The sequence below is a fragment of the Acinonyx jubatus genome, chromosome B3, assembly GCF_027475565.1.
Source record: "Acinonyx jubatus isolate Ajub_Pintada_27869175 chromosome B3, VMU_Ajub_asm_v1.0, whole genome shotgun sequence".
NCBI classification, from domain to species: domain Eukaryota; kingdom Metazoa; phylum Chordata; class Mammalia; order Carnivora; family Felidae; genus Acinonyx; species Acinonyx jubatus.
Genome location: NC_069386.1, coordinates 72,093,580 through 72,115,940, shown reverse-complemented (window position 1 = coordinate 72,115,940; position 22,361 = coordinate 72,093,580). Strand labels below are relative to the sequence as shown.

At 46.1% G+C, this 22,361-nt stretch overlaps 2 protein-coding genes and 1 long non-coding RNA gene across 8 annotated transcripts; 2 read left to right on the top strand and 1 right to left on the bottom strand.

The window, feature by feature from the left end:
* The first annotated feature begins 28 nt into the window (after positions 1–28).
* On the top strand, positions 29–9,282 carry PRMT5 (protein arginine methyltransferase 5). Of its 2 annotated transcripts, XM_015086664.3 has the most exons (17): positions 29–257; positions 922–1,040; positions 1,349–1,434; positions 1,615–1,749; positions 2,327–2,439; positions 2,585–2,634; positions 4,567–4,730; positions 5,206–5,367; positions 5,541–5,618; positions 5,711–5,769; positions 5,853–5,975; positions 6,061–6,236; positions 6,794–6,903; positions 7,148–7,241; positions 7,419–7,535; positions 7,744–7,808; positions 8,728–9,282. In XM_015086664.3, exons 1-17 carry the CDS (start codon positions 148–150, stop codon positions 8,878–8,880), a joined length of 1,914 nt encoding a protein of 637 aa, XP_014942150.1. In that variant the 5' UTR covers positions 29–147; the 3' UTR covers positions 8,881–9,282. The 2 variants fall into 2 exon arrangements, with proteins under 2 accessions (XP_014942150.1, XP_026921197.1); XM_027065396.2 differs by lacking the exon at positions 922–1,040 and having other exon boundaries at positions 135–257.
* On the bottom strand, positions 3,237–8,731 carry LOC128316001 (uncharacterized). The gene is made up of 2 exons (XR_008299282.1): positions 7,289–8,731; positions 3,237–7,011 (listed from the first exon to the last, which is right to left on the bottom strand). It is a non-coding gene; the product is annotated as an uncharacterized LOC128316001 (long non-coding RNA).
* A 1,283-nt stretch (positions 9,283–10,565) lies between the features above and the next one.
* RBM23 (RNA binding motif protein 23) lies at positions 10,566–22,193 on the top strand. 5 transcript variants are annotated; one of them, XM_015086665.3, is made up of 14 exons: positions 10,566–10,744; positions 15,486–15,561; positions 16,142–16,257; positions 16,738–16,785; positions 16,918–17,091; positions 17,345–17,398; positions 17,551–17,668; positions 17,763–17,915; positions 18,001–18,138; positions 18,736–18,801; positions 20,319–20,514; positions 20,607–20,723; positions 20,819–20,903; positions 20,995–22,193. In XM_015086665.3, exons 2-14 carry the CDS (start codon positions 15,496–15,498, stop codon positions 20,996–20,998), a joined length of 1,335 nt encoding a protein of 444 aa, XP_014942151.1. In that variant the 5' UTR covers positions 10,566–10,744; positions 15,486–15,495; the 3' UTR covers positions 20,999–22,193. The 5 variants fall into 5 exon arrangements, with proteins under 5 accessions (XP_014942151.1, XP_014942152.1, XP_053080242.1 ...); XM_053224267.1 differs by having other exon boundaries at positions 10,573–10,744; positions 20,319–20,478; XM_015086666.3 differs by lacking the exon at positions 20,995–22,193 and having other exon boundaries at positions 10,570–10,744; positions 20,819–20,907.
* Positions 22,194–22,361: the final 168 nt, after the last annotated feature.

Below are 22,361 nucleotides of genomic sequence, written 5' to 3'. Positions count from 1 at the left end.
TCCCCACCCCTCCGCCTCTCGCTCTGAAGCCGTGGAAGACGCTCTGGTTGTTAGGGCGACTCGTCCCGCCTTCCGGGGGCTTTTTTCTGGCTTTTTGATTGGCTGCTAATATCAAGGAATCCCGGCGTGGACAGCGCGAGGGAAAAGATGGCGGCGATGGCGGTCGGAGGTGCCGGTGGGAGCCGCGTGTCCAGCGGCAGGGACCTGAATTGCGTCCCCGAAATAGCTGACACTTTGGGGGCTGTGGCCAAGCAGGGGTGAGGGCCCAGACCTCTGCAAGCGGAATGCGGGCTCCGAACTCGGGGACGAAGGGGGGACAGACTAGTCATCTCCGAGAAGCAGGGGTGAGGGGGTCGGAGTAAGATTAGGGCGGGAGAAACCATTACTCCTTGCGGGTGGGTGGAGAGCCTTAGGCTCTGGGGCGTAAGAAAAAAAAACAAACTTATTGGAGGTGTGTGGTCACTGAGCCCCAAAGTCGGGGGAGTTGTCAGGTAAACTCGAAAAGGGGACATACAGATCTCCAAGGCCCTGGAGAGCGGGATTACAGTCTGAGAGTGGGAGGGAGAGTCAGGGGGCTAGAGAGAGAAGAGGTAAATCTTAAGGGGGAAGGCATGGGCGATACTGGGGCAAATCTGGATGTGACGATCCTGGAAAACCGGTGACAGCAGAGTAGAAATCCACTTGGGGTGGATTTTTTATCTTCTCTCCTTGTCTTTTCCATGCCTGTGTTTTGGGGAGAAATTGAGGCACAGTGCAGCGGAAGTGATCTGCCCCAAGGTGGGCTGAACTCAGCAGTCCCGTCGGGTGACTGATGGCAGCTGAGAGGGTTGTGCAGAATTGAGATAGCCTAATCCAGTTGCTTGGATTTCTGGGCACTGCTGCTCTCTTTACATGACGATTCTGGGTCTGTCGCGGTTGTAGGTTTGATTTCCTCTGCATGCCTGTCTTCCACCCGCGTTTCAAGAGGGAGTTCACTCAGGAACCTGCTAAGAATCGGCCGGGCCCCCAGACACGATCAGACCTACTGCTGTCAGGAAGGGGTAGGGACCATCCCATATGCCCCTTAATTATTAGAGGCAGTAACAACTTCTGCTTTAACAGTGCCCTCATTCTCCTCCTTTCCTGACTTGGATATATTGGTTAGTCCTGGGACACAGATAACTCTGGTTTTCTTGCTTACCTGCTAAAAGCTGTAGTCTATTCTGCATCAGGCTATCCCATATCTGTGATAGAAAAAGTCTTTTATCTCTCATCTCTACTCTTTATTCCCTGTTAAGAACTAGAAATTGAACAAGTAAAGTGCTGACCCTCATTTAGTCTTTGTCTTTCTTGGACGGGGGGAGTGCAGACTGGAATACGCTAATTGTGGGAAAGCTTTCTCCATGGATTCGTCCAGACTCAAAAGTGGAGAAGATCCGCAGGAACTCTGAGGCGGTAAGACTGTTTCACCAATCCAATGGATTTGTCTAGAGGTCAGGTTCATAACCACGCTGGGTGCAAAGAGCAGTTTTTTTTTGTTTTTTTTTCTCCCATAACTTAGTAAATCTAATATAATTCAATTAAAGCTAATTGGATTCCTAGCTCTTAACCTTTTCCTCTTGATCTCCATTCCAGGCCATGTTACAGGAGCTGAATTTTGGGGCATATTTGGGTCTTCCAGCTTTCCTGCTGCCCCTAAATCAGGAAGATAACACAAACTTGGCCAGGGTTTTGACCAACCACATCCACACTGGCCACCACTCCTCCATGGTATGGCTAAGGGTCTCCCTTTCTGCTGCATGTTATGGTAGTCTGCTAGGTATTTTCTTGTTCCTAGCCATTGAGTAAAGAGTGCATTTGGGAGAACTGACATGTCAGTACTGCCTACCAGCATCTAAAAGTGGTAAGCAGACTGTTATAAAATATATAGAATGTATAGTTATTTCTAGAAACTTACAGTTGCAATAAAGGACAAGGCAGGTATTTACATAAGGATATACACAAGGTAAGTGTACATGTGCATATAACCACAAGTTGGGAAAAACATAAAAGGATTAACTTGTGAGCTGGATCAAGATTTTTCTTTTTTTGAAGTTTATTTTGAGAGAGCAAGCACGAGTGGGGAAGGGGCAGAGAGAGAGGGAGAGAGAATCTGAAGCAGGCTCTGTACTATCAACGCAGAGCCTGACACGGAGCTCAATCTCACAACTGTGAGCCGAAATCAAGAGTGGGATGCTTAACTGAGCCACCCAGGTGCCCTGTGGATCAAGATATTTTTAATTGAAGGAAGCTTTCTGGACCTAGTGAGTTCCAAAGAGTTCTAAATAGAGTACTTGTTCATGTGCAGTTCTGGATGCGGGTACCCTTGGTGGCCCCAGAGGACCTGAGAGATGATATAATTGAGAATGCACCAAGTACACACACAGAGGAGTACAGTGGAGAGGAGAAGACATGGATGTGGTATGTCTCCTTTTGCTGCTGTGCCAGGGCAAAGGGGAGGATAAGGGGAGGTACAGGGTGGAGCCTGTAGGGAGGTCTCCTCGAGCTGTGGTAATTGGTGAGCTATATATATTTGACTGTGTTTTTCTGTATTTGACCCCGACAGGTGGCACAACTTCCGGACCTTGTGTGACTATAGCAAGAGGATTGCGGTGGGTAAGTCCACAAGGGTACTGGGATAGGTATCCCTTCTCTGACCTCCTGCGAGTAAGAATTAGGAGTTTTGGGGGCACCTGGGTGGCTCAGTTGGTTAAGCATCCGACTTCGGCTCAGGTCATGATCTCATAGTTTGTGAGATTGGGCTCTGATGTCAGCACAGAGCTCACTTCAGATCCTCTGTCTCCCTCTCTCTCTGCTTTTCCCCTGCACACACTCTCCCTCTCTCTTATATATATCTCTCTCAAAACTAAATAAATATTAAAAAAAAAAGAATTAGGAGTTTTTGGAGATGCCAAGTGAAATGTGTGCATTTTTGATAACTATGTACTTCTGGTGACTTTACAGCTTGAAATACTTTTTTATTAAGTTTTGTTAAAATGAAGATTTTTTTTACTTTTTTTAATGTTTATTTATTTATTTGAGAGAGAGAGAGAGAGAGAGCAAGCAGGGGAGGGGCAGAGGGAGAGAGAGAATCCTAAGCAGGCTCCTCGCTGTTAGTATAGAGCCCAATGCAGGGCTCAGTCTCATGAACCATGAGATCATGACCTGATCTGAAATTAAGAGACGCTTAACTGACTGAGCCACACAGGCATCCCTGGTTTACTTTTTTTTCTTTTAAGCTATGTTGTTAGTACACAGAACACTTCATTGTTATTTAGGGGGAAGACAAATGTCACTAATTGAATATCTCTGAAGCTAGATTGATAAGGGGGAGAAAATACCTTTCCCTTCTAGTTCTGAGAAACTTCCTCTTTGGTTCTCAGGAGGAGGGATTCCTTGATGATGATACACATTAGCCACCTTGGCACAGACACCTTATGGTGTGGAAAAACTAAAATTGATTTTTTATGTCCTCTTCTCCTTCTCTGCCTTCAACATAGATTTGACTTCCTTAAACCCAGAGACCTGTTGGAACCTGACCCGAGTGTCAAAATGGTTCCCAGTATGTCAGGCAATCTGGACTTTGCAGGGTCACCATGGAGATGGCATCCCTCAAAAGAGTTCTTCTTTTAGCTTGTGGAGCATCAGATTGATAATTCTGCCATTTTCATTTCAAAGTCAGGGTTGGCTTGTGAAAAGTTGTTTAACAACATGCTAAATGTGAAATGTCAACCCTTACTCTGAACTTTTCCTTGTTCAGGCACTTGGGTGGCTCAGTCGGTTAAGCGTCTGGCTTCAGCTTAGGTCATGATCTCAACAGTTCATGGGTTTGGGACCTACTTTGGGCTCTGTGCTGACAGCTCAGAGCCTGGAGCCCCCTTCGAGTTCTGTGTCTCCCTCTCTCTCGGCCCCTCCCCCCACTTGTGCTGTCTCTGTCTCTCAAAAATAAATAAAATATTAAAATTTCTTTAAACTTTTCCCTGTTCAGAGCATCAAATGAAGACTTCATTGGGTTTTATGAAATGGCTTTCTGACTTTGGTAGTCCATTAAAGAAAGGAGTTTGAAAGTTGCTGTATACTGTTAACATTGTCTGCCCATGTTCTGCCTGAAATACCATGATTGTTTATGAAAAGTGTCTTTAATAAAGCTGGATACAGTTAAAAAAAAAAAAATCAGGAGTTTCAGGGGCACCTGGGTGGCTCAGTCGGTTAAGCAGCCGACTTCGGCTCAGGTCATGATCTCGCGGTCTGTGAGTTCGAGCCCCGCGTCGGGCTCTGTGCTGACAGCTCAGAGCCTGGAGCCTGTTTCAGATTCTGTGTCTCCCTCTCTCTGACCCTCCCCTATTCATGCTCTGTCTCTCCCTGTCTCAAATATAAAAAAAAAAAAACGTTTAAAAAAAAAAAGGAGTTTCATGTATACTAGGCTGCTGGGCAGTTTTGCTACTTTATGTCTCAGTAGGCCTTGCTCTTAAGGAGTAAACAGATGTTGCACAAAAAAGCAAGGAAAGCCTTCTTATATAGTAGTTAACTTTCTTTTCCCTCGTGTAGCTCTTGAAATTGGGGCCGACCTCCCATCTAACCATGTCATTGATCGTTGGCTTGGGGAGCCCATCAAAGCAGCCATTCTCCCCACCAGCATTTTCCTGACCAATAAGAAGGGATTTCCTGTTCTTTCTAAGATGCATCAGAGGCTGATCTTCCGGCTCCTCAAGGTGGGTGGTAGAAGGTTTCCAAAGATACTCCAGCTAATCCTCTTGCCTTATTCACATATGTGTGGTGCTTTTTTTTTCTTTTCTGTGAGGCTGATTCTTTTCCTTTCTGGTTTCTGGGGAGCGATTTCATCAAAACTGGAGCTCTTGAGAACAAAGAGGCGAATGGGATGAGGAGCCCCAGAACATTTCAAAAGGAACCAAATCTCATGAGAACTTTGCAGAAGGTTTCATTTAAGATGTTACAGTGAGGATCGATGGGGCTGTTTGAGTCAGGATGATGCTTATATGGCATTAGAGGGCTTTATAAGTTTATTGAAGCTTCATGCTGTTGTGTTGATACTTGGAGATATCTGTTGAACTGGAAGACTGATCGTTTGGGCCTTATTTTACGCCAGGGTTCTTTGGCCATAAGCCATAACAATATCCCAGAATCTTGGTTCGAGGACTGTACCTGATGGTCTGACTTCTCTCACAGCTGGAAGTGCAGTTCATCATCACAGGCACCAACCACCACTCAGAGAAGGAGTTCTGTTCTTACCTCCAGTACCTGGAATACTTGAGCCAGAACCGTCCTCCACCCAATGCTTACGAACTCTTTGCCAAGGGCTATGAAGACTATCTGCAGTCCCCACTCCAGGTGGGTCTGGAGTATTCTGAGAGGAGGGAGGTGTGGGAGAAGAGTCTCTGACCATAGGTGCCCTAAAATCCTACCAGAGCTCAGGAAGCAGTGGGAAATTTTTTGGTATTCTGGTGTGTTGCCCTTGCCAGAAACTGGCTAACTTATTTTCCCTTTTTCCTCTCATTCGTCAGCCACTGATGGACAATCTGGAATCTCAGACATATGAAGTGTTTGAAAAGGACCCCATCAAATACTCTCAATATCAGCAGGTATAGTGTGGGTCTGGGTCAAGTACAGGGCCGGGATGTCCTGGGTGAAGATGGGATCATAGCCATGAGGTCTTTTCTCCTTCCTCCACCAGGCCATCTATAAATGTCTGTTAGATCGAGTGCCTGACGAAGAGAAGGATACCAATGTCCAGTGAGTGCTCTTGCCCACAATCCCAGAGATTTGCATACCTCTTCTCTATCTGCTAAGTCAGCTTGACCCTTCCTCTTTCTTAGAGTGCTAATGGTGTTGGGAGCAGGCCGGGGTCCCCTGGTAAATGCTTCTCTGAGGGCAGCCAAGCAGGCTGACCGGAGGATAAAGCTGTATGCTGTGGAGAAGAACCCAAATGCCGTGGTGACGTGAGTAGCAACCTCCTTGCTGGGAGTTTGTCTCCAGTGCCAGTTTTTCTTACCAGTGTCCTCACTTGCATTATCTTTACTTTAGGCTAGAGAACTGGCAATTTGAAGAATGGGGAAGCCAGGTGACCGTAGTCTCATCGGACATGCGGGAATGGGTGGCTCCAGAGAAAGCAGACATCATCGTCAGTGAGCTTTTGGGCTCCTTTGCTGACAATGAACTGTCACCTGAGTGCCTGGATGGAGCCCAACACTTCTTAAAAGGTGCCTCTAGGCTGGGATGTGCTGAGTAAGGGGAATGGATTCTCAGCTTGGAAGGCTGTGGCAGTTTGGGGGGCGGGGGCGGGTTGAGTGAGGCAGCAGCAGCCTAGGAGGAGGTTACAAGGTTTAAAGGAAGGTGGGTTGGACTTGGGTCATTGCCCTAGCAAATGAAGTAACTTCTCTGAACCTCACTGTTCACATCTGTAAAATGAGAGGAGTGGACTAGAGCAGATCCTCCTTAAGTCTGAGGTCTGTGGATTCCCTAAGCTGATGTAATATGTACCTTGGGCTTAGCTTTCATCCATATATCAAGGTTCTTTATGACCCTACAGAAGTTAAGAACCACTAGATTTAGAATATCTTAGGTTCTTTCCAGTTTTAACCTGTGTCTCTGTAAGTTAACCTCAAAGTAGAATTTCTCATGAAAGGACCTAGACAAAACAGACCTAGACAGCTCCATGTTGTCACATGTGGTATGTTTTGATGTAGGAGGTTTGAACCTTCAGTTAGACGCACCATTTTCATCCCTTGGGAACTAATATGACCCTCCTACTCTCCAGATGATGGTGTGAGCATCCCTGGGGAGTATACCTCCTTTCTGGCTCCCATCTCCTCCTCCAAGCTGTATAATGAGGTCCGTGCCTGTCGGGAAAAGGACCGTGACCCTGAGGTAAAGAGCCACTGTCTTCTGGAGAGCTCTTTTCTCTTTAGTCATCTTCTTTTTCTACATTAGCATCAACTATTTTCTTGCACTGGAGAAGATGAAGTGATGGAGGAGCTGGGGATGTGGGAAAGCGAAAGTTGAAATGAAAATGTTATCCTTTTCTGTGTCCCTGAGGCTGAGGCTTCTTTTCCTGGGGAAGTAGGTGTGTCTTGCCTGTCTGCTCCAGCTCTTGCTTGGTCTCTCGGGACAGGCCCAGTTTGAGATGCCTTATGTGGTACGGCTGCACAACTTCCACCAGCTGTCGGCGCCCCAGCCCTGTTTTACCTTCAGCCATCCCAACAGAGGTGGGTTCCCGCATGACTCTCCTCTGACTGGATGGGTGAGAGCTTACCTTTCTGGCTTCTTCTCTTGCTATCCTGGGTCTGCTCTGTCTAGGCTTCCCATCCTGTTTTTTGCTCTTGCTTTACCAAGTTGTCTAGAGCTTTTGGCCCCTTGTCATCCACATAACTCTTCCTTGACAGATCCTATGATTGACAACAACCGCTATTGCACCTTGGAGTTTCCTGTGGAGGTGAACACAGTGCTACATGGCTTTGCAGGCTACTTTGAAACTGTGCTTTATCAGGACATAACCCTGAGTGAGTGTCTGGGGCAGTGGATGGCAGGGCATGAGTATGTTACCTGGGCAGTTTTGTTAATGTTTCATTTAGATGCACAGGGAGCCCAAGAATCAATGAATGGGGATCTTTGATTACTTGTTTCTCTGTTCACAGAAGACATGCCCCTCAACCCAGGCAAAAAGCAGAGTCACAGAGACCTCAATGTTTTCATTATTTTTTCAAACAGGTATCCGTCCAGAAACTCACTCTCCTGGGATGTTCTCATGGTTTCCCATCCTCTTCCCTATTAAGGTAGGAATCACCTTTAATACTCCATGGGTTAAGGAGTAACTTTTGCCATTGGTGTTCTGCCCTTTCCCTGCTCTCAGGAGGATGCTTGAGTATGACCCATGTTCTGCTACTCCCACATGTTCTTGGATCCCTGTTGTAGATGTTGAGATGTCTGCGGTGCCTGTCTCCTTAGCTTCCCCACATCTCCTCTGGCTCCTCTTCTGTCTAGTCTCTACCTTGAGCAAGAGTCATCTTTTAAAAGCCCAGATCTTGTCATATCTCTGTCCTGCTTAATACCGTTCATTGACCTCCCACTGCCATCAGGGGAAAGGTTTAACCTTGTAAGACGGTGTGATCTAGTTTTAGCTTGTCTTTTCAGCTACTCTTCCCTTAGTTACATTGCATCAGCCTTTTTTTTTTTTCAATTGAAGTATAATTAACAAAGCAGTGTTATATTAGTTTCAGGTGTGCAACATAATGAATCAACAATTCTGTACATTACTCAATGCTCATCATGATTCTGTGGACCTTCTTTTGGTTTCTCTAATACCCTGTCTTCTTTCCTGCCTCAGGCTTTCACACCTCCTTTGCCTGGAAAGTTCTTTGTTCATCTCTTCACTCAGCTGACTTATATTCCAGGTCCCCTTAAACATTCCACTTGTCAGATAACTTTTAACTGACTGCCTGAACTAGGTTCGCCTTGCCTCCTAGGTGCTCTTGTAGCGCAATGTTCTCTGCATGTTCATAGCACTCATCACACTTCTGATGGTTTGTTTAGTGTCTGATTGTTCAGATAATTCATTCTGAAAGACTTCAAATAAACTTCATAAGGGTTGGAATGTCATGTTTTATCCTTTTCTCTGCACACTTAGCTCAGTAGTACATTGCCACATACAATTCATTAGCTCCACCCTGAACCTCCCTGTCTTTCTTCTTACAGCAGCCCATTACGGTACGCGAAGGCCAGACCATCTGTGTCCGTTTCTGGCGGTGCAGCAATTCCAAGAAGGTGTGGTATGAGTGGGCTGTGACAGCACCAGTCTGTTCTGCTATTCATAACCCCACAGGCCGCTCATACACCATCGGCCTCTAGCCCTGCCTACAAGTGTTGAGACCTTGGAAGCAGCTTCAAGTTCTGCTCCTGTAGCACAGAAAGTGCAGTACATCTGTGGGCTGTGATTCCCCTTGCCCATCAGAGTGGAGCATTTCAGTCTGCTTTCCTGCCTTACATCAAGGTGGGCAAAGGATGAGAATTAATTGCAGGGCTCAAGCCACCAATCTGTGAAGACTTCAGGCCAGGGTGGGAGGAGTTAGTGCTGGCTCTGAAGCTACTCCAACAGGCATTCGGCCTCAAGCGCTCCCTGGAATAGCCCTGAGAACATGTGGATTGAACAAATTTTCAGCCCTTTTCCCTGCCCATCTCTGTTCCTGTTTTGATGGTTTTGTGTGGGAGGAAATACAAATAAAGTGAAGTTATAGCCTTTTCCTGCTCCAACCCTGTTGCCCCCTGCCTCTGCTTTCCCACACTTTACTTAAACCTAGGCATATTCAGATCTGTGCCCTTATGCAAGATTCAAAGCGCCCTAAAACTTTGTTCCCTATTCAGGAAGCTTAATGGTCACTCTTGGACTCCTGGCCGTAGGCCTTTTCGGCCAGCTGCAAAGAGGTCTTGTACATTAGGTCCTGTGATTAGGCTTTTCTCTGGGGATGAAATTTTGCCACTATGGAGAAAGATGTAGTAGTGAGTGAAGCCAGCTTCCCTTCCACTTTTCTGAGCTGCTGCACCACCAGCTCCTTTGCTACCTCTTGGAAGGGAAGCTGGAAGCCATCCAGGCATCGCCGGCAAGAAGGCACCTATTTTGTTCGAATAAAATCACAAGGTGAGAGTGAGAGTTTGAAGTCCTAAGAGTCCAATTCTCCATTTTACAGAGGAGGAATCAAACTGATAGATACGAAGTTAGTATTCAAGACTAGAACACAGATCCTCTGACTCTGGCTCTCTTGATGTTATAACCAGCTATGTTTTTGGCAGCACGTATGGGGCAAGTGAAGTGTGGGGATTATGGAAGCCCTTGGAATGTGAGAATAGACCTTAGTTCCTTCTCTTTCTGGTTAGAGAGGGCTGAGTATTGCACCCACGGAGTCCCAGGAGAATCTTCCAAGTTTACTCTTGGAGTGGGAGGCGTGTGAGCTGTGGGACCAGGTAATGACGATATGGCAGAATGTGAAAGAAGACAAATCTGTTACAAGACTTGTGTTTCCTGGGGCCAAAGCACTAAGGGCAAGAGGAGATGGTTGGGAGGGTTGTGTAGACAGCCAGCTCAGAATGGGGATGTGGAGTTCGGCATCCTTCCTGACGTGTGCCGCAGTGTCCCCAAAGCTGTCACAGGTAAGTCCGACGCAACCCTCGGCAAATCAAGAGTAGGGAGGGACTAGCAAAGAGGTCAATTGTACCTCTTTGCCGGCTCTGCCTGCCGGCGTTGGCCTGGAGCTCGGGAGCTGGGTAGGAAGTCATTCCCGCTGGTTCTTTGCCCGCATTCTCCGCCTTCCTCAAGTCGCCTAACCAATGAGAGAGCTACGGACGGGCCGCCGTAGGACGCTTCCACTTTACCGTGTCTGGGAGAGGTTAGCCAATCAATGGGAACTTGATGGTTGCTAAGAAACATTTGAGTTTGGCTCCACCCATGCTTAGGGTTTTGGCCAATGAAAATTTAGACTTTGGACTGTTGCCGCGAAACCAGTGAGATTAGTTCCACCGCCTAAATGTTTCGGCGCCTGCGCAGATTGGGGAAAGTTCTGGAAGACAGCGGAGGTGCCGCCATTTTGCGGGAAGAGGAGAAGCTCCGACTGCAGTGCTGCTTTTACTGCTGAGACTCTGGAAAATAGCCCTGCTTCGTGCCCCCAACACACCCAAAGGAACGGAGGAAACCGGGGCCCCCTGCGGGGACCCGGAACTGGTGAGAAACCCCGAAACCCGGTCCCTCCGCGACGTCATCTATGCGTGACGTCGCCGCACGGCGCCTCCCCCTGACGTCACAGGCAGAAAATGGCGTCAAGAGCAGAGTCAGGCAAACTTTTAAAAACAAACAAAGAAAAATTGTTTGATTTGGAAGTGTTCGCTACCTAAATGTAGCCCGCTGGCATGGATTTAGGGATTGGCACCCTCGTGGGTATATCTCTTAATGGTGAAGGTGCTGTCTTAAGGATCCCAGTGACTGATATCTTTCCAGGTCCCCTCTGCCCTGACGTTTAGGGTCGTCCATACCGGGGCGGTCTGACAGAGCTCGCAGGTTCGGGTTTCAGCTGTTAGTGCTACCACTCCGAGAGAGGCTAGGGAACTGCGATTTCTTCCTCAGTCTTCAGTCTCTGGAAGACTCGTGTTCACTCTGTCGCCTCGGGGCTTTCCCTCTTTTTTTAACCACACATTCCGTGGCTGTACCGGAGGATAGTGAGGCTTCATAAGAGGTTTTTAGCATGGGACACTGGCCCTCGCAGAGACCATGCCAGTCGGTTGCTTATAGTAAGGACCATTTTTTGAAGTGTAGCCTTGGCTTGTTACGCAGCATGGGGAATGTTTTTTTATCTTACTGCTCCTGTTCTTAATTAAGCTGTCTTCAGTTTGGAGGTGTTTGTGTCCAGCTCTGTGACTGTGGACCCAGGAGGTGATCACCCTTTGGGACTCAGCACGTGGTGAATTTTGCCTGAACTGAGCTGACAGTGGTTTTTCACTCTCTTTTGTCCCTTAAGCAGTGGGTCCTAAGTTAAGTGCTTGTTTGGGTCTTGACTGTGCGTTGATAGAGCCCCGAGACTTGCATGATTGTGGGCCCGCCCTTAATGCAGTTTTTGGAGCTGGGATGGACTAAGGCTCTTACAGTGTCTTAATGGATGGGATTGAATGGACTTTGACCCATAATTTGGGACATGGGAAGAGTTTGAAAACTCCCAGTGTGAAAATGCATGGTGTTTGGGACTTTACTGCTTCTAGGATATCTGAAAAGATGCACCAAACCTAGTGAGATTTCATTTCAAAATGTGCTGGTGTTGTGTGTATCTTTGCTTAAAGGGATTCATTCATTTCTGAGTACCTGAGTGAAAACCTTACTTGATAGGTGGTGGTTCGTTTGTGGACTTCAGTGAGTTTTTGTGCGTTTAAGTAATTCCTACTCTGTACTAGCAGTCAACAGAGAGCAATTACTGAAATCCGAAGCATTTCATTTGGGGAGGAAAAAGATTGTAAAAATATAAAGAGGAGCTGTATGACACCTAGAGAACTTGTATAGACCTGGCAGCCAAAATGACTGGAAGAAACAGAACATCAAAACCTTTAAAGAACCATTTTTCCACAATAGGCCAAATAGTATGTATTAAAATTAGCCAGGTTCCTAATATTTTGAAGTATATGCTGCCTCATACCTAGAAGACACATAATAAGGTGTGACTGAGGGGAGTAATTCTTTTGATAAACCTGTCAGAACAATCATTCTTCAGATGAGTATGTATTTAAAACTAGATATCTTGGGGTGCCTGGCTGGCTCAGTCTGTAGAGTGTGACTCTTGAACTCAGGGTTGTAAGTTTGAACACCATGTTAGACGTAGGGATTACTTAAAAATGAAATCTTAGGGACATCTGGGTGGCTCAGTCAGTTAAGCATCTGACTTCAACTCAAGTCATGATCTCACAGCTTGTGAATTGGAGCCCCACATCAGACTCTGTGCTAACAGCTCAGAGCCTGGAGCCTCCTTCAGATTCTGTGTCTCCTCTCTCTCTGCCCCTCCCTGGCTCGTACTGTCTCTTTCTCTCTCTCAGAAATAAATATTAAAAAATTTTTAAAAGCCCCCCAAATCATAAATAAATAAATAAATAAATAAAACTAGACATATTAGAATGCTGTGTACTCTTTTTTCTAAAATCTTTAAAGTTCTGGAAAACAGCATGGAGGTTCCTCAAAAAACTAAAAATAAAACTACCAACCGACCCAGCAATTGCACTACTAGGCATTTATCCACGGGATACAGGTGTGATCTTTTGAAGGGACACATGCACCGCCATGTTTATAGCACACTATCAACAGTAGCCAAAGTATGGAAAGAACCCAAATGTCCATCGATGGATGAATGGGTAAAGAAAATGTGGTATATATATACAATGGAGTATTACTTGGCAATCAAAAAGAATGAAATCTTGCCATTTGCAACTACGTGGCTGGAACTGGAGGGTATTGTGCAAAGTGAAATTAGAGAAAGACAAAAATCATATGACTTCACTCATATGAGGACTTTAAGAGACAAAACAGATGAACATAAAGGAAGGGAAACAAAAATAATATAAAAACAGGGAGGGGGACAAAACAGAAGAGACTCACAAATATGGAGAACAAACTGAAGGTTACTGGAGGGGTTGTGGGAGGGGGGATGGGCTAAATGGGTAAGGGGCACTAAGGAATCTACTCCTGAAATCATTGTTGCACTAAATGCTCATTTGGATATAAATTTTAAAAAATAAAAAATAAAATTAGAAAAATCTTTAAAGTTAAGTTATAAAGTACAGGAGAGAGAGGTAATTTGATCGACTTGATAAGACATTAGACTTAGAGTCAGGGGACCTTAATCAAGAGTCAGCTCTTCGATTTGAGCTTTGTGGCTCTGGGCAGTTCATAAATCCTCAGTTTTTTTCATTGTGCATTGGGTCTGACAGCTGCCTGTGACATATATTACCTTTGGTTGTTAAACAAACGTATGATGTTACTTATAGTAAGCAGTTGAGTTCACCGGTTTTTAGACACAGCTATTTAATCTTGATTTGAATTCCATTTTAAGTCTTAAATTTGTCTCCAAGTAATTTTTTTCTTTTTTTAACTTTTTTTTTAAGTTTATTTAAAAAAATTTTTTTAATGTTTATTTATTATTGAGAGACAGAGAGAAACAGGGCATAAGAAGGGAAGGGGCAGAGAGGGAGACACAGAATCCAAAACACGCTCCAGGCTCCGAGCTGTCAGCACAGAGCTAGTCGCAGGGCTCGAATTCATGAATCATGAGATTATGACCTAGGCTGAAGTCAGATGCTCACCCGACTGAGCCACCCAGGCGCCCCAAAGTTTATTTATTTTTGAGAGAGAGGGAGAGAGAGAGAATCCCAAGCAGACCCTGCACTCTTGGCACAGATCCTGATGTGGGTCTTGAACTCACAAACCTCAAGATCATGACCTGAGTTGAAACCAAGAGTCATACGCTTAACAGACTGAGCCACCCAGGTGCCCATAGCTCCAAGTAATTTTTATTTTATTGTTTTGCTCTTTCCAAGAATCTTGTTTCTGAAACAAGCTTAGTTCAGTGCCTAGCAATATCAGGTACTGTAAATTACAAATGGAACGATCAATTTTATTTTTGCATCACTTAGTTTATATTAGTATGTTTATACTCATTGTTAAGTCATCAAAATAGGCTGTGGGCTTTGAGGGCAACAAGGACAGCATCATTGGATAATGCATTATCTCCTTTAAAGAGGACAAAGCTCTTGGGGATATGGAAAGTCTGGTTATGATTAGCTTCCTTGTACAGAAATTCTTCAGATTAGTTGGAGGTTTGTGTTTTTTTTGTCAGATTTACTGAGATATAATTGACCTAAAATAAAACTGTACACATTAAAGTGTACAATTTGATGTTTAAACACCCATGAAACCAACACCCCCAAAAGTTTCCTCGCCCTTTTATAATTCTTTCTTCCTTTCCCCTGCCCACCTCGTCCATCCCTAGGCAACCACTCATCTACTTTCTGCCAGTACAAGTTAGTTTGCATTTCCTAGAATTTTATATAAATGGAAGCATATGGTATATACTTTATGTGGTCTTATTTCTTTCACTCAGCATAATTATTTTGGAATTCATCCATGTTCTATATATTGATAATTCCAGACCAGTATATATTTTTTTAATAATTTAGCCTACTGATTTTATTTGATATCTTCTGGTTTTTGTTTGTTTGTTTTTTAATTTGACAGGCCTGTGGTGGACAGTCTTGGGAAGGATGATTGCTAGGTGTGAAAGCTCCGGGGAGGCAGGAAGTCTTACCCTGCTACCTAGACAGGCTTCAAAGTGGAATTGGTTAAGCCTGTCTTAATCATAATCTTTCTGAGTTACCTGAATTCTAGTTGCTGTTGTACGCGAGATACTTACTGATGAGTTGCCTAATTATTGATGTTTGAGTGGGGTATGTGGGGAGAAGAGCTTAGGGCAGATCTGCATTCTGGTGTTGTTTTGTCTTGTTCCTGATTTGTACTCTTTCACTTTTACCTTTTTATTGGAAACGTGTGTCTGTTTCTGTGATTGACGTGTAAGCCAGTTATATATACAGAATTTTGGAACTGTAGAATGGAGGCCTAGCGTCTACTGTAAAATGAATAGTAATTTTGAATACCAACACTTTGTTTTCACAGGACAGGGTCCGTATTGTAGTTTCTTCCTACCTATTCAGTTTCCTTCTCAACCCTTGAGTTTTTCTGAGCCACAGAGCTGAACTAGTTAAGGTTTATAATGTACAAAAATAAACCTAGAGTAAGCAACAGCCAGGAAGATCCCTTTGGAATTCAAGAAACAGCACTGTATATTCTGAAGTCTGTTTCTTGGAGAAGGAAGGGAATGTGGGGTGCCAGAAGGGGAGGAAAAATACGAGTTTCTCACGTATCCATGTCTTCTCCTCAGATCTGCTACGATGGCGTCCGATGACTTTGATATAGTGATTGAAGCCATGCTGGAGGCTCCCTATAAAAAAGAAGAGGTAATACTCCCCACTTCACTCCTAGAATTGGGTTAGTAAGAAGCAGCAGTTCTAGGTCATCAGTTTCAGCATTTTGTGAATCCTTTTTTCCTGCTTGTTTATTATGTGTTGTGGCTATTCGTAAAAGTCATAGTCTTTTAGCGCACCCCACTCTCCAGCTCTCATATTCAAAGACATGCTGGCAGAGAGGCTCCCAAAGCTGGGGGTGTGGGGGAGAGGTTTGGGCAGGGCATAATGTGCTAGTAATTAGTACTTTGCTCAAAGCTCTCAGTGACACACTAGAAAGTCAGTGTATCTCAAACCTAAATAATTTCTCACTCTCCTGGGAAATAGATGTCAGTGGAACCAATGTTGGGTAGCTGAAGTTTTGACAAAATCTGTCACTCTGATCTCTTTTTGATTTTCTCTCTTCCTATTTTATTCCTTTTGTTAGGAGATCGGGTGCCCAGAAACTGACTAGATAATTGTGAGCTTTGATTTCATAATCAAATCTCTGTCCACTTTTGTTCTTTTGTTGCCCAGTGGAATGTGTGTGTTGCCACCTTGTGCCTTGTGTCGTTTTTCCTGGCTAACCTTTTAGAATGATCAGCAAAGGAAAGAAGTTCAAAAAGATGGCCCCAGCAACACCAACGCCAGCAGCAACGGCAACAGTGGCAGTGGTACCAGTGGGAGCAGTGCCAGTGGGGAGGCAAGCAAGTGAGTGTGGTGTGGAGAAATGGGCTGGCAGCTGGGGGAAAGGAAGCAACCATGTCCATGAGAGAAACAGCCAGAACAGGGAGATGGTTGCTTAGAAGACTGCTGACTTTTAGTGATGGCTCCACTGGGTCCTGAGAATAATGGTGACTTGGTTTGATATTCTTCTAGTCTTCACATTCCTGCCTAGATTTGTGGATTTGTTCTAGCATCAGTATATTTTAATTGAATAAAACAGCAAGAGGACCCCTGATTTGGAGACAGCAGCTTTGGCCTGGCTTTGGGGGGGAAACAGCCACTCCAGATGCCTGACATCATCCAGGGCTGTGTGCAAGCTCGTGTTGCGTGGTTACTGTGAACTCCTGCCAGGTCATCTCGGGCACTTTGGTCTTTTACTGCCGTTCCACCCTGGCCTTTCTTTTGTTTCTTGTCCTTGGGGGGAGAGAATAAAACGTTCTCAATAAGTTATCCCCTCTTTCCCAGGAAAAAGAGGAGTCGGAGCCCTAGTAAAAGCAGGGATAGAAAGCGCAGGTAAGTAATTGTGGGGACTTTTGGATTTTGAGGATTGCTATAAGTGGAAAGATACCAGGGAAAGCTCTCCATCAAAGGCCAGAAGAGGTTGGTTTGTCCTTCAACAAACTCAGTAGTGCCTTCCACCTATAGTCGCAGTCGAGATCGGGACCGGCACAGGCGGAGAAGCACTCGGAGCCGAAGTCGAGAGCGGCAGCGTCGCCACCGCAGCCGGAGCTGGGACCGTCGGCACAGTAGTGAGTCACGCAGTCGGGACCGGCGGCGTGAGGATCGTGTGCGTTACAGGAGCCCGCCACTTGCCACTGGGTAACACCTCTCACCAATCTGATGGCCTTTGTGTTGTAGTCTGGGTAAAACCAGTGTGCTGTGCTTCCTGCCTGGGGATGCTTACAACCTGATGTGATGGGCAGGAGACCTTGTTATTGGAGGGGTGGTGTTGAGAATTCCCGTGAGGTGAAGTGCTGGAATCTGGTTTTCTCGTGTTAGAAGACTGAGCATTGGACTAGCGCGAATGACATTGAATGACACGATTTTCCGTTTGTTGTTCTCTGTTCCATAGGCGTAGGTATGCGCACAGTAAGAGTCCCCATTTCAGAGAGAAGAGCCCGGTCAGGTGAGTGGATAATGAGCTTTCCCAGGGATTGTGAGGTGTGAATAAAAAGCCGTTTGAGCTGGAATACAGGAACTTGTAGTGCTTGAGTGTAGCTAGAAAATAAGGACTGTGTATCGGAGCAGGTGTCTCAACAAATTGTACTTGTTCTTTAGGGAACCAATTGATAATCTGAGTCCCGAGGAGCGTGATGCCCGCACGGTTTTCTGTATGCAGTTAGCTGCCCGCATTCGGCCTCGAGACCTGGAAGACTTTTTCTCTGCTGTCGGCAAGGTAACCTTCCCTCCCTTAGTTTTCGTCCATGTGGCCTATTTTCTGTCCATCCTCCGTTATGCCCAACTCAGGATTTCCTTCTTGCCCCGGATAGGTTCGTGACGTCCGGATCATCTCAGATCGGAATTCCCGTCGTTCTAAGGGCATCGCCTACGTAGAATTCTGTGAGATCCAGTCTGTGCCACTGGCCATTGGGCTGACTGGGCAGCGGCTGCTTGGAGTGCCTATCATTGTCCAGGCCTCACAGGTGAGCAGGCTGAAAACCTGACACAAGAAGTTGGGGTTGAAGGTGGGAGGTATGGGATGTGACCCGTCATTTCCTCCTTGCCTAGGCTGAGAAAAACCGACTGGCAGCCATGGCCAACAACCTGCAGAAGGGTAGTGGTGGACCAATGCGCCTCTATGTGGGCTCCCTGCACTTCAATATCACTGAGGACATGCTCCGGGGTATCTTTGAGCCCTTTGGCAAAGTGAGTAGAAAGTGATGGAAACCTCTGAAGGGAATTGGAAAAAGTGGGGAGGGTGAGTGTACCTCTTTATTCTGACTACGATTAAGGCACTGCATCCATCGAACGGGCATGTAGGTCTACACTGGGAAAGTTAGGCTCCATCTTTGTCTTTATAGTGCTCAGTAAACAGGTCAGTCAGGCACCGTGAAATCAAATAATGGGGTGCAGATTAAGGTTGGTCAGGAGAGGTGGTTTGGAAAGAGATGGCATTTGTCTCTTCTTTAAAAATTTGGGGGCCCCTGCGTGGCTCGGTCGGTTAAGAGTCTGACTCTTGATCTCTGCTCAGATCATGAACTCACAGTTCATGAGATTGAGCCCTGTGTCATTGGGCTCTGTGCTATCAGTGAGCCTGCTTGGGATTCTCTCCCCCTCTTTCTCTACCTTTTCCCTGCTTGAGTGTATGCATACACTCTCTCTCAAAATAAATAAGCTTCAAAAAAAGAAAAGATTTGGGAGAGTTGAAATCGATTGGCTGGAAGGTTAGAGGTAGTGTGAACAGTCAGATAGGAAAGCTCAGGTTAGCCCAAAGATTGTTAATAATTTCCGCCTCTTCTACAGATTGATAATATTGTCCTGATGAAGGATTCAGATACAGGCCGTTCTAAAGGTTATGGTTTCATTACGGTAAGTTTCTGGTCTTGAAGTTTTGAATTTCAGCGTGGGTTTGTCCACTTGTCTGATTCTGCAGCTCAGCCTCCTCCTCCTCCTTTAGGAACTGTCTAAATGACTCATAAGCCCTGGTGCCTGAAGCTTGGACTAGCCTTCCTCCCCTTGAGATGAGTGCATTGCTTGAGATCTTGGCTTTGCTCCCGCACTCTGTCAGTGGCCCTGGCATGGGGGTGTCCAGGAGTTCAACCAGCTTCCCTGGTGCTGCAACTTGCTTTTTGGGTAATAGTAATGATTTCAGGCAGCAGCTAAAAGGTTGGGGGCATGAGGGAGGTTAGATGTGGGCTTTTGTAGACATGCTTCATGGAATTGGTGTTTTCATGATAGTGGGAATAGAGATTTATATTTTTTTCTGGCACTATCCCATTTGAAGGAGTTTCTCCACTGAGAAATATCTTTATGTTTAAAGACAGCTATAGGGAGAATAGTGGGGCTGTGTCTTACCTTTTCCTGACACTGTCACAAAATTACTTCCAGTTCCCATAACTGGTTCTTCCAGCCCTGTGTGACTCCAGGCTGAAGACTGGCTGCCAGCCACAGAGTCTCACAGAAGCTGATATTTCCTGGGTTTAGTCCAGGAAGCATACACCCCCCACAGTTGCCTGCAGGGCAGAGGAGAGTTAGGTTGTATTCTGCACAGGTGAGGTATTGCTCACCTCAGAAGTATCCAGTTAAGGCAAGCCACCTACACCACCTGCCTAGGAATTGTCAGTACCAACGTGCCAGGCCCTAGGGCAGGTGCCACCAGAATAAACAAAGCCAGCTCTGGTATTCATGGTGGCAAGTACCTCTTCTAACACCTTGTGTGACTCAGTTGCAGAAAAGTGTTGGGTTCTTTTTTTGCCCTTTTTGCCCTTGCGCTGCTGCCTTTTTGATCAACACCCATGACACTTAAATAGCAGACTGGAATCTTTTCTACACTAGGCAGCTCTGGTGACGCTGATGAAAGGGACTGGGGAGTGGAGCCCTCTGATCGACAGCACTGGTGTAGGCGTAGGGGTGGGGTGCAGTCTTGCTCTCCACGCCAGGGTGCGCTCCCCCCTGCGACTGAACTCTGGAGTTCCAGATTCCTTTTTCTTGAGTGAGAATTGAAACTGACTAGTCCAAAGGGCTGAGATAAAAGTCCAGGAGTTTGGGCCCCTTAGCCTGTCTTACTTCCATTTTATCTGGTCATTTGTGAAACAGTCTGTCAGGGTAGGCACTCTATGGGTAATGGATTTTTTTTTTTTTTTGTATTGTTAGGTTTTTAGTGTAGCTGGAAGATTGAAGTGATTGCCATTTAGTCAGTTGGAAAAGGTCCTTTTTACCCCATTTTGGGAGGATGGGGACCTTAGGTCACATTCCCTGTGACAGAAAAGTTTGTGCCACGGTGAGCATGCAGTTTTCCTGGGATAGCGAGACTAGGGAATAGTAGTGGGGTTTTGAGAGCATGTCTGTGTCCAGGAAGTGACTGATACGGCCTGGGTTTCTTGTAGTTCTCAGACTCCGAGTGTGCTCGGCGAGCCCTGGAACAGCTGAATGGCTTTGAGCTTGCTGGTCGACCTATGAGAGTTGGTCATGTGACCGAGCGACTGGATGGTGGCACAGACATCACTTTTCCGGATGGGGACCAGGAGCTGGATCTGGGATCAGCAGGTGGACGTTTGCAGCTCATGGCCAAATTGGCAGAAGGTGGAGAGAGTTTCTCTGCAGAGTGAAGAACACGGGGTTGGAATTTTAGATCGGAGGTTGGGACTTAACCCCACCTTTTCTTTCCCTTTTAGGCTCTGGACTGCAGCTGCCTACTACCACAGCTGCTGCTGCTGCCGCCCAGGCTGCTGCTGCCTTGCAACTGAATGGGACAGTTCCCTTGGGGGCCCTGAACCCTGCGGCTCTGACTGGTAGACTTAAACTTGGGAAAGGGAGGAATTGGGTTGGGGCCTGGAAAGAAGGAATGCTATGTGCTCACCAACTCATTGTACCTCTCTTTTTGCAGCTCTGAGTCCAGCCCTGAACCTCGCTTCCCAAGCAATCGCCTCCCAGTGCTTCCAGCTTTCCAGCCTCTTTACCCCTCAGACCATGTGAGTCTCAGGGTCTGGTATTCATGGTGGCAAGTGCCATGTCTTTGGTTATTTTCTTTCCTTTGGTTTCCCATTTACCTCTTCTCCATAGGTAAATCAGTGGCTCAGTACACTGCCTCCCTGTGCCTCTGGGTGCCACTCCCTTTTCCACGTCTACCCTTCCATGGCCCCTTCTCTCCATTTTGTGGACCAAGCTATCCTGAGGGCGTGGATGTTGACTCTGTGGGAATTGGGGCCATCTTTAGACTCCAAGAAGAGCTCCTGCCCAGGGCCCCATCAGGAATGGACTCTGCTGAGCAAAGCCAGTAGTCGAAGAGGACAGAATCTGCACCTATATTGAACACCTGTTTTTCCGTGTGTGTCATCTCCCGGGATGACCTTCATTGCTCTCTCCGACCAGCTCTTAGTGATTCCTTGATTCCTCCCCCGTTGGGAAGGCCGTAGGGCATTAACTGAGGGAACTAACCTCTCTCCTTTTCCTGTACTTTTACCCTACAATCTGTTGAGGAAAACCCTTGAAGACCTCTAGTCCAAGAGGACTTTGCAGTTTGGAAGGTGAACCTTGAAAGTGCTGGCTTGCTGCTGCACAGGCCCTGGAAGATGGCATGGACATGAACATTGTGAAGCCTTCCTTGGGTCTCAGCTTGAGGCCAGAACTGCTACTGTGGGCTCAGCCTCTTACTGGGAAGTATGGGAGTAATCTGTCCTGCGAGGCATTTTGGATGTCTTAGGGGCATTCAGGAGTTGAGTGAAAGGTGGGGTACTTCTCTACTAGGTTCCATCTTCCTCTGTATAGTTTTCCTTCCTCCCAGGTCTTTCCTGTGGCCCAGGGTGGGAGGATGGAGAGGAGGCTGCTATTCTCTACCACTTCCCATGTGCCTCTACCATGGGCTCAACCCCAGCTGTTAAAGCTGCTCCTGTCCCCTACCTGGGCACATGTGAGCCCTTCTCACTGGATTTTATACCCTTGTGTCTGTGTACATAAAATTGTGTGTATGTGTGTGTGTGTGTGTGTGTGTGTATGTGTACACGTATACACATACACATACACATACGTATAAACTTTGTATAAAAGGCAAGCTCCACTGTTGTGGCGGCTGCTGCCCATGTGTGTGTGGTCTCAGTCAGTTGGTGTATCTGTCTGATGTTAATAACTTTTCATGAGCCAAAACCGTGAATGGTCCTAGGATATAAAACATTTGTAATGCCTTTCTGTTTTTTCCCTTTAATTTTGTTTTATCTAACGTTCTTTAGAAATTAAAATGGACAAAAGGCACACGCCTGGATGGAGTTCCCAGTCTGTATCTGCATTACACCTTTAGCCCCATTGTCTCCTCCGTTTGTCTTCATCTTAACTATTTCCAAACCTACCTTGCCCACTGGACACACTTCCCAAGGCTGTCTCTGCATCTAAGGGACAGATCTTGTCTTTCCACCAGATGGCAGTGTGACAGTAGC

Coding starts and splice junctions, on each gene's coding strand:
- PRMT5 (XM_015086664.3), top strand. CDS start 148: ATGGCGGCGATGGCGGTCGGAGGTGCCGGTGGGAGCCGCGTGTCCAGC. Junction 5,619..5,710: donor AATACTCTCAATATCAGCAG/GTATAGTGTGGG, acceptor TTCCTCCACCAG/GCCATCTATAAATGTCTGTT. Junction 5,976..6,060: donor AACCCAAATGCCGTGGTGAC/GTGAGTAGCAAC, acceptor TCTTTACTTTAG/GCTAGAGAACTGGCAATTTG.
- RBM23 (XM_015086665.3), top strand. CDS start 15,496: ATGGCGTCCGATGACTTTGATATAGTGATTGAAGCCATGCTGGAGGCT. Junction 17,399..17,550: donor AGAGAGAAGAGCCCGGTCAG/GTGAGTGGATAA, acceptor CTTGTTCTTTAG/GGAACCAATTGATAATCTGA. Junction 18,802..20,318: donor AAGGTTATGGTTTCATTACG/GTAAGTTTCTGG, acceptor GGTTTCTTGTAG/TTCTCAGACTCCGAGTGTGC.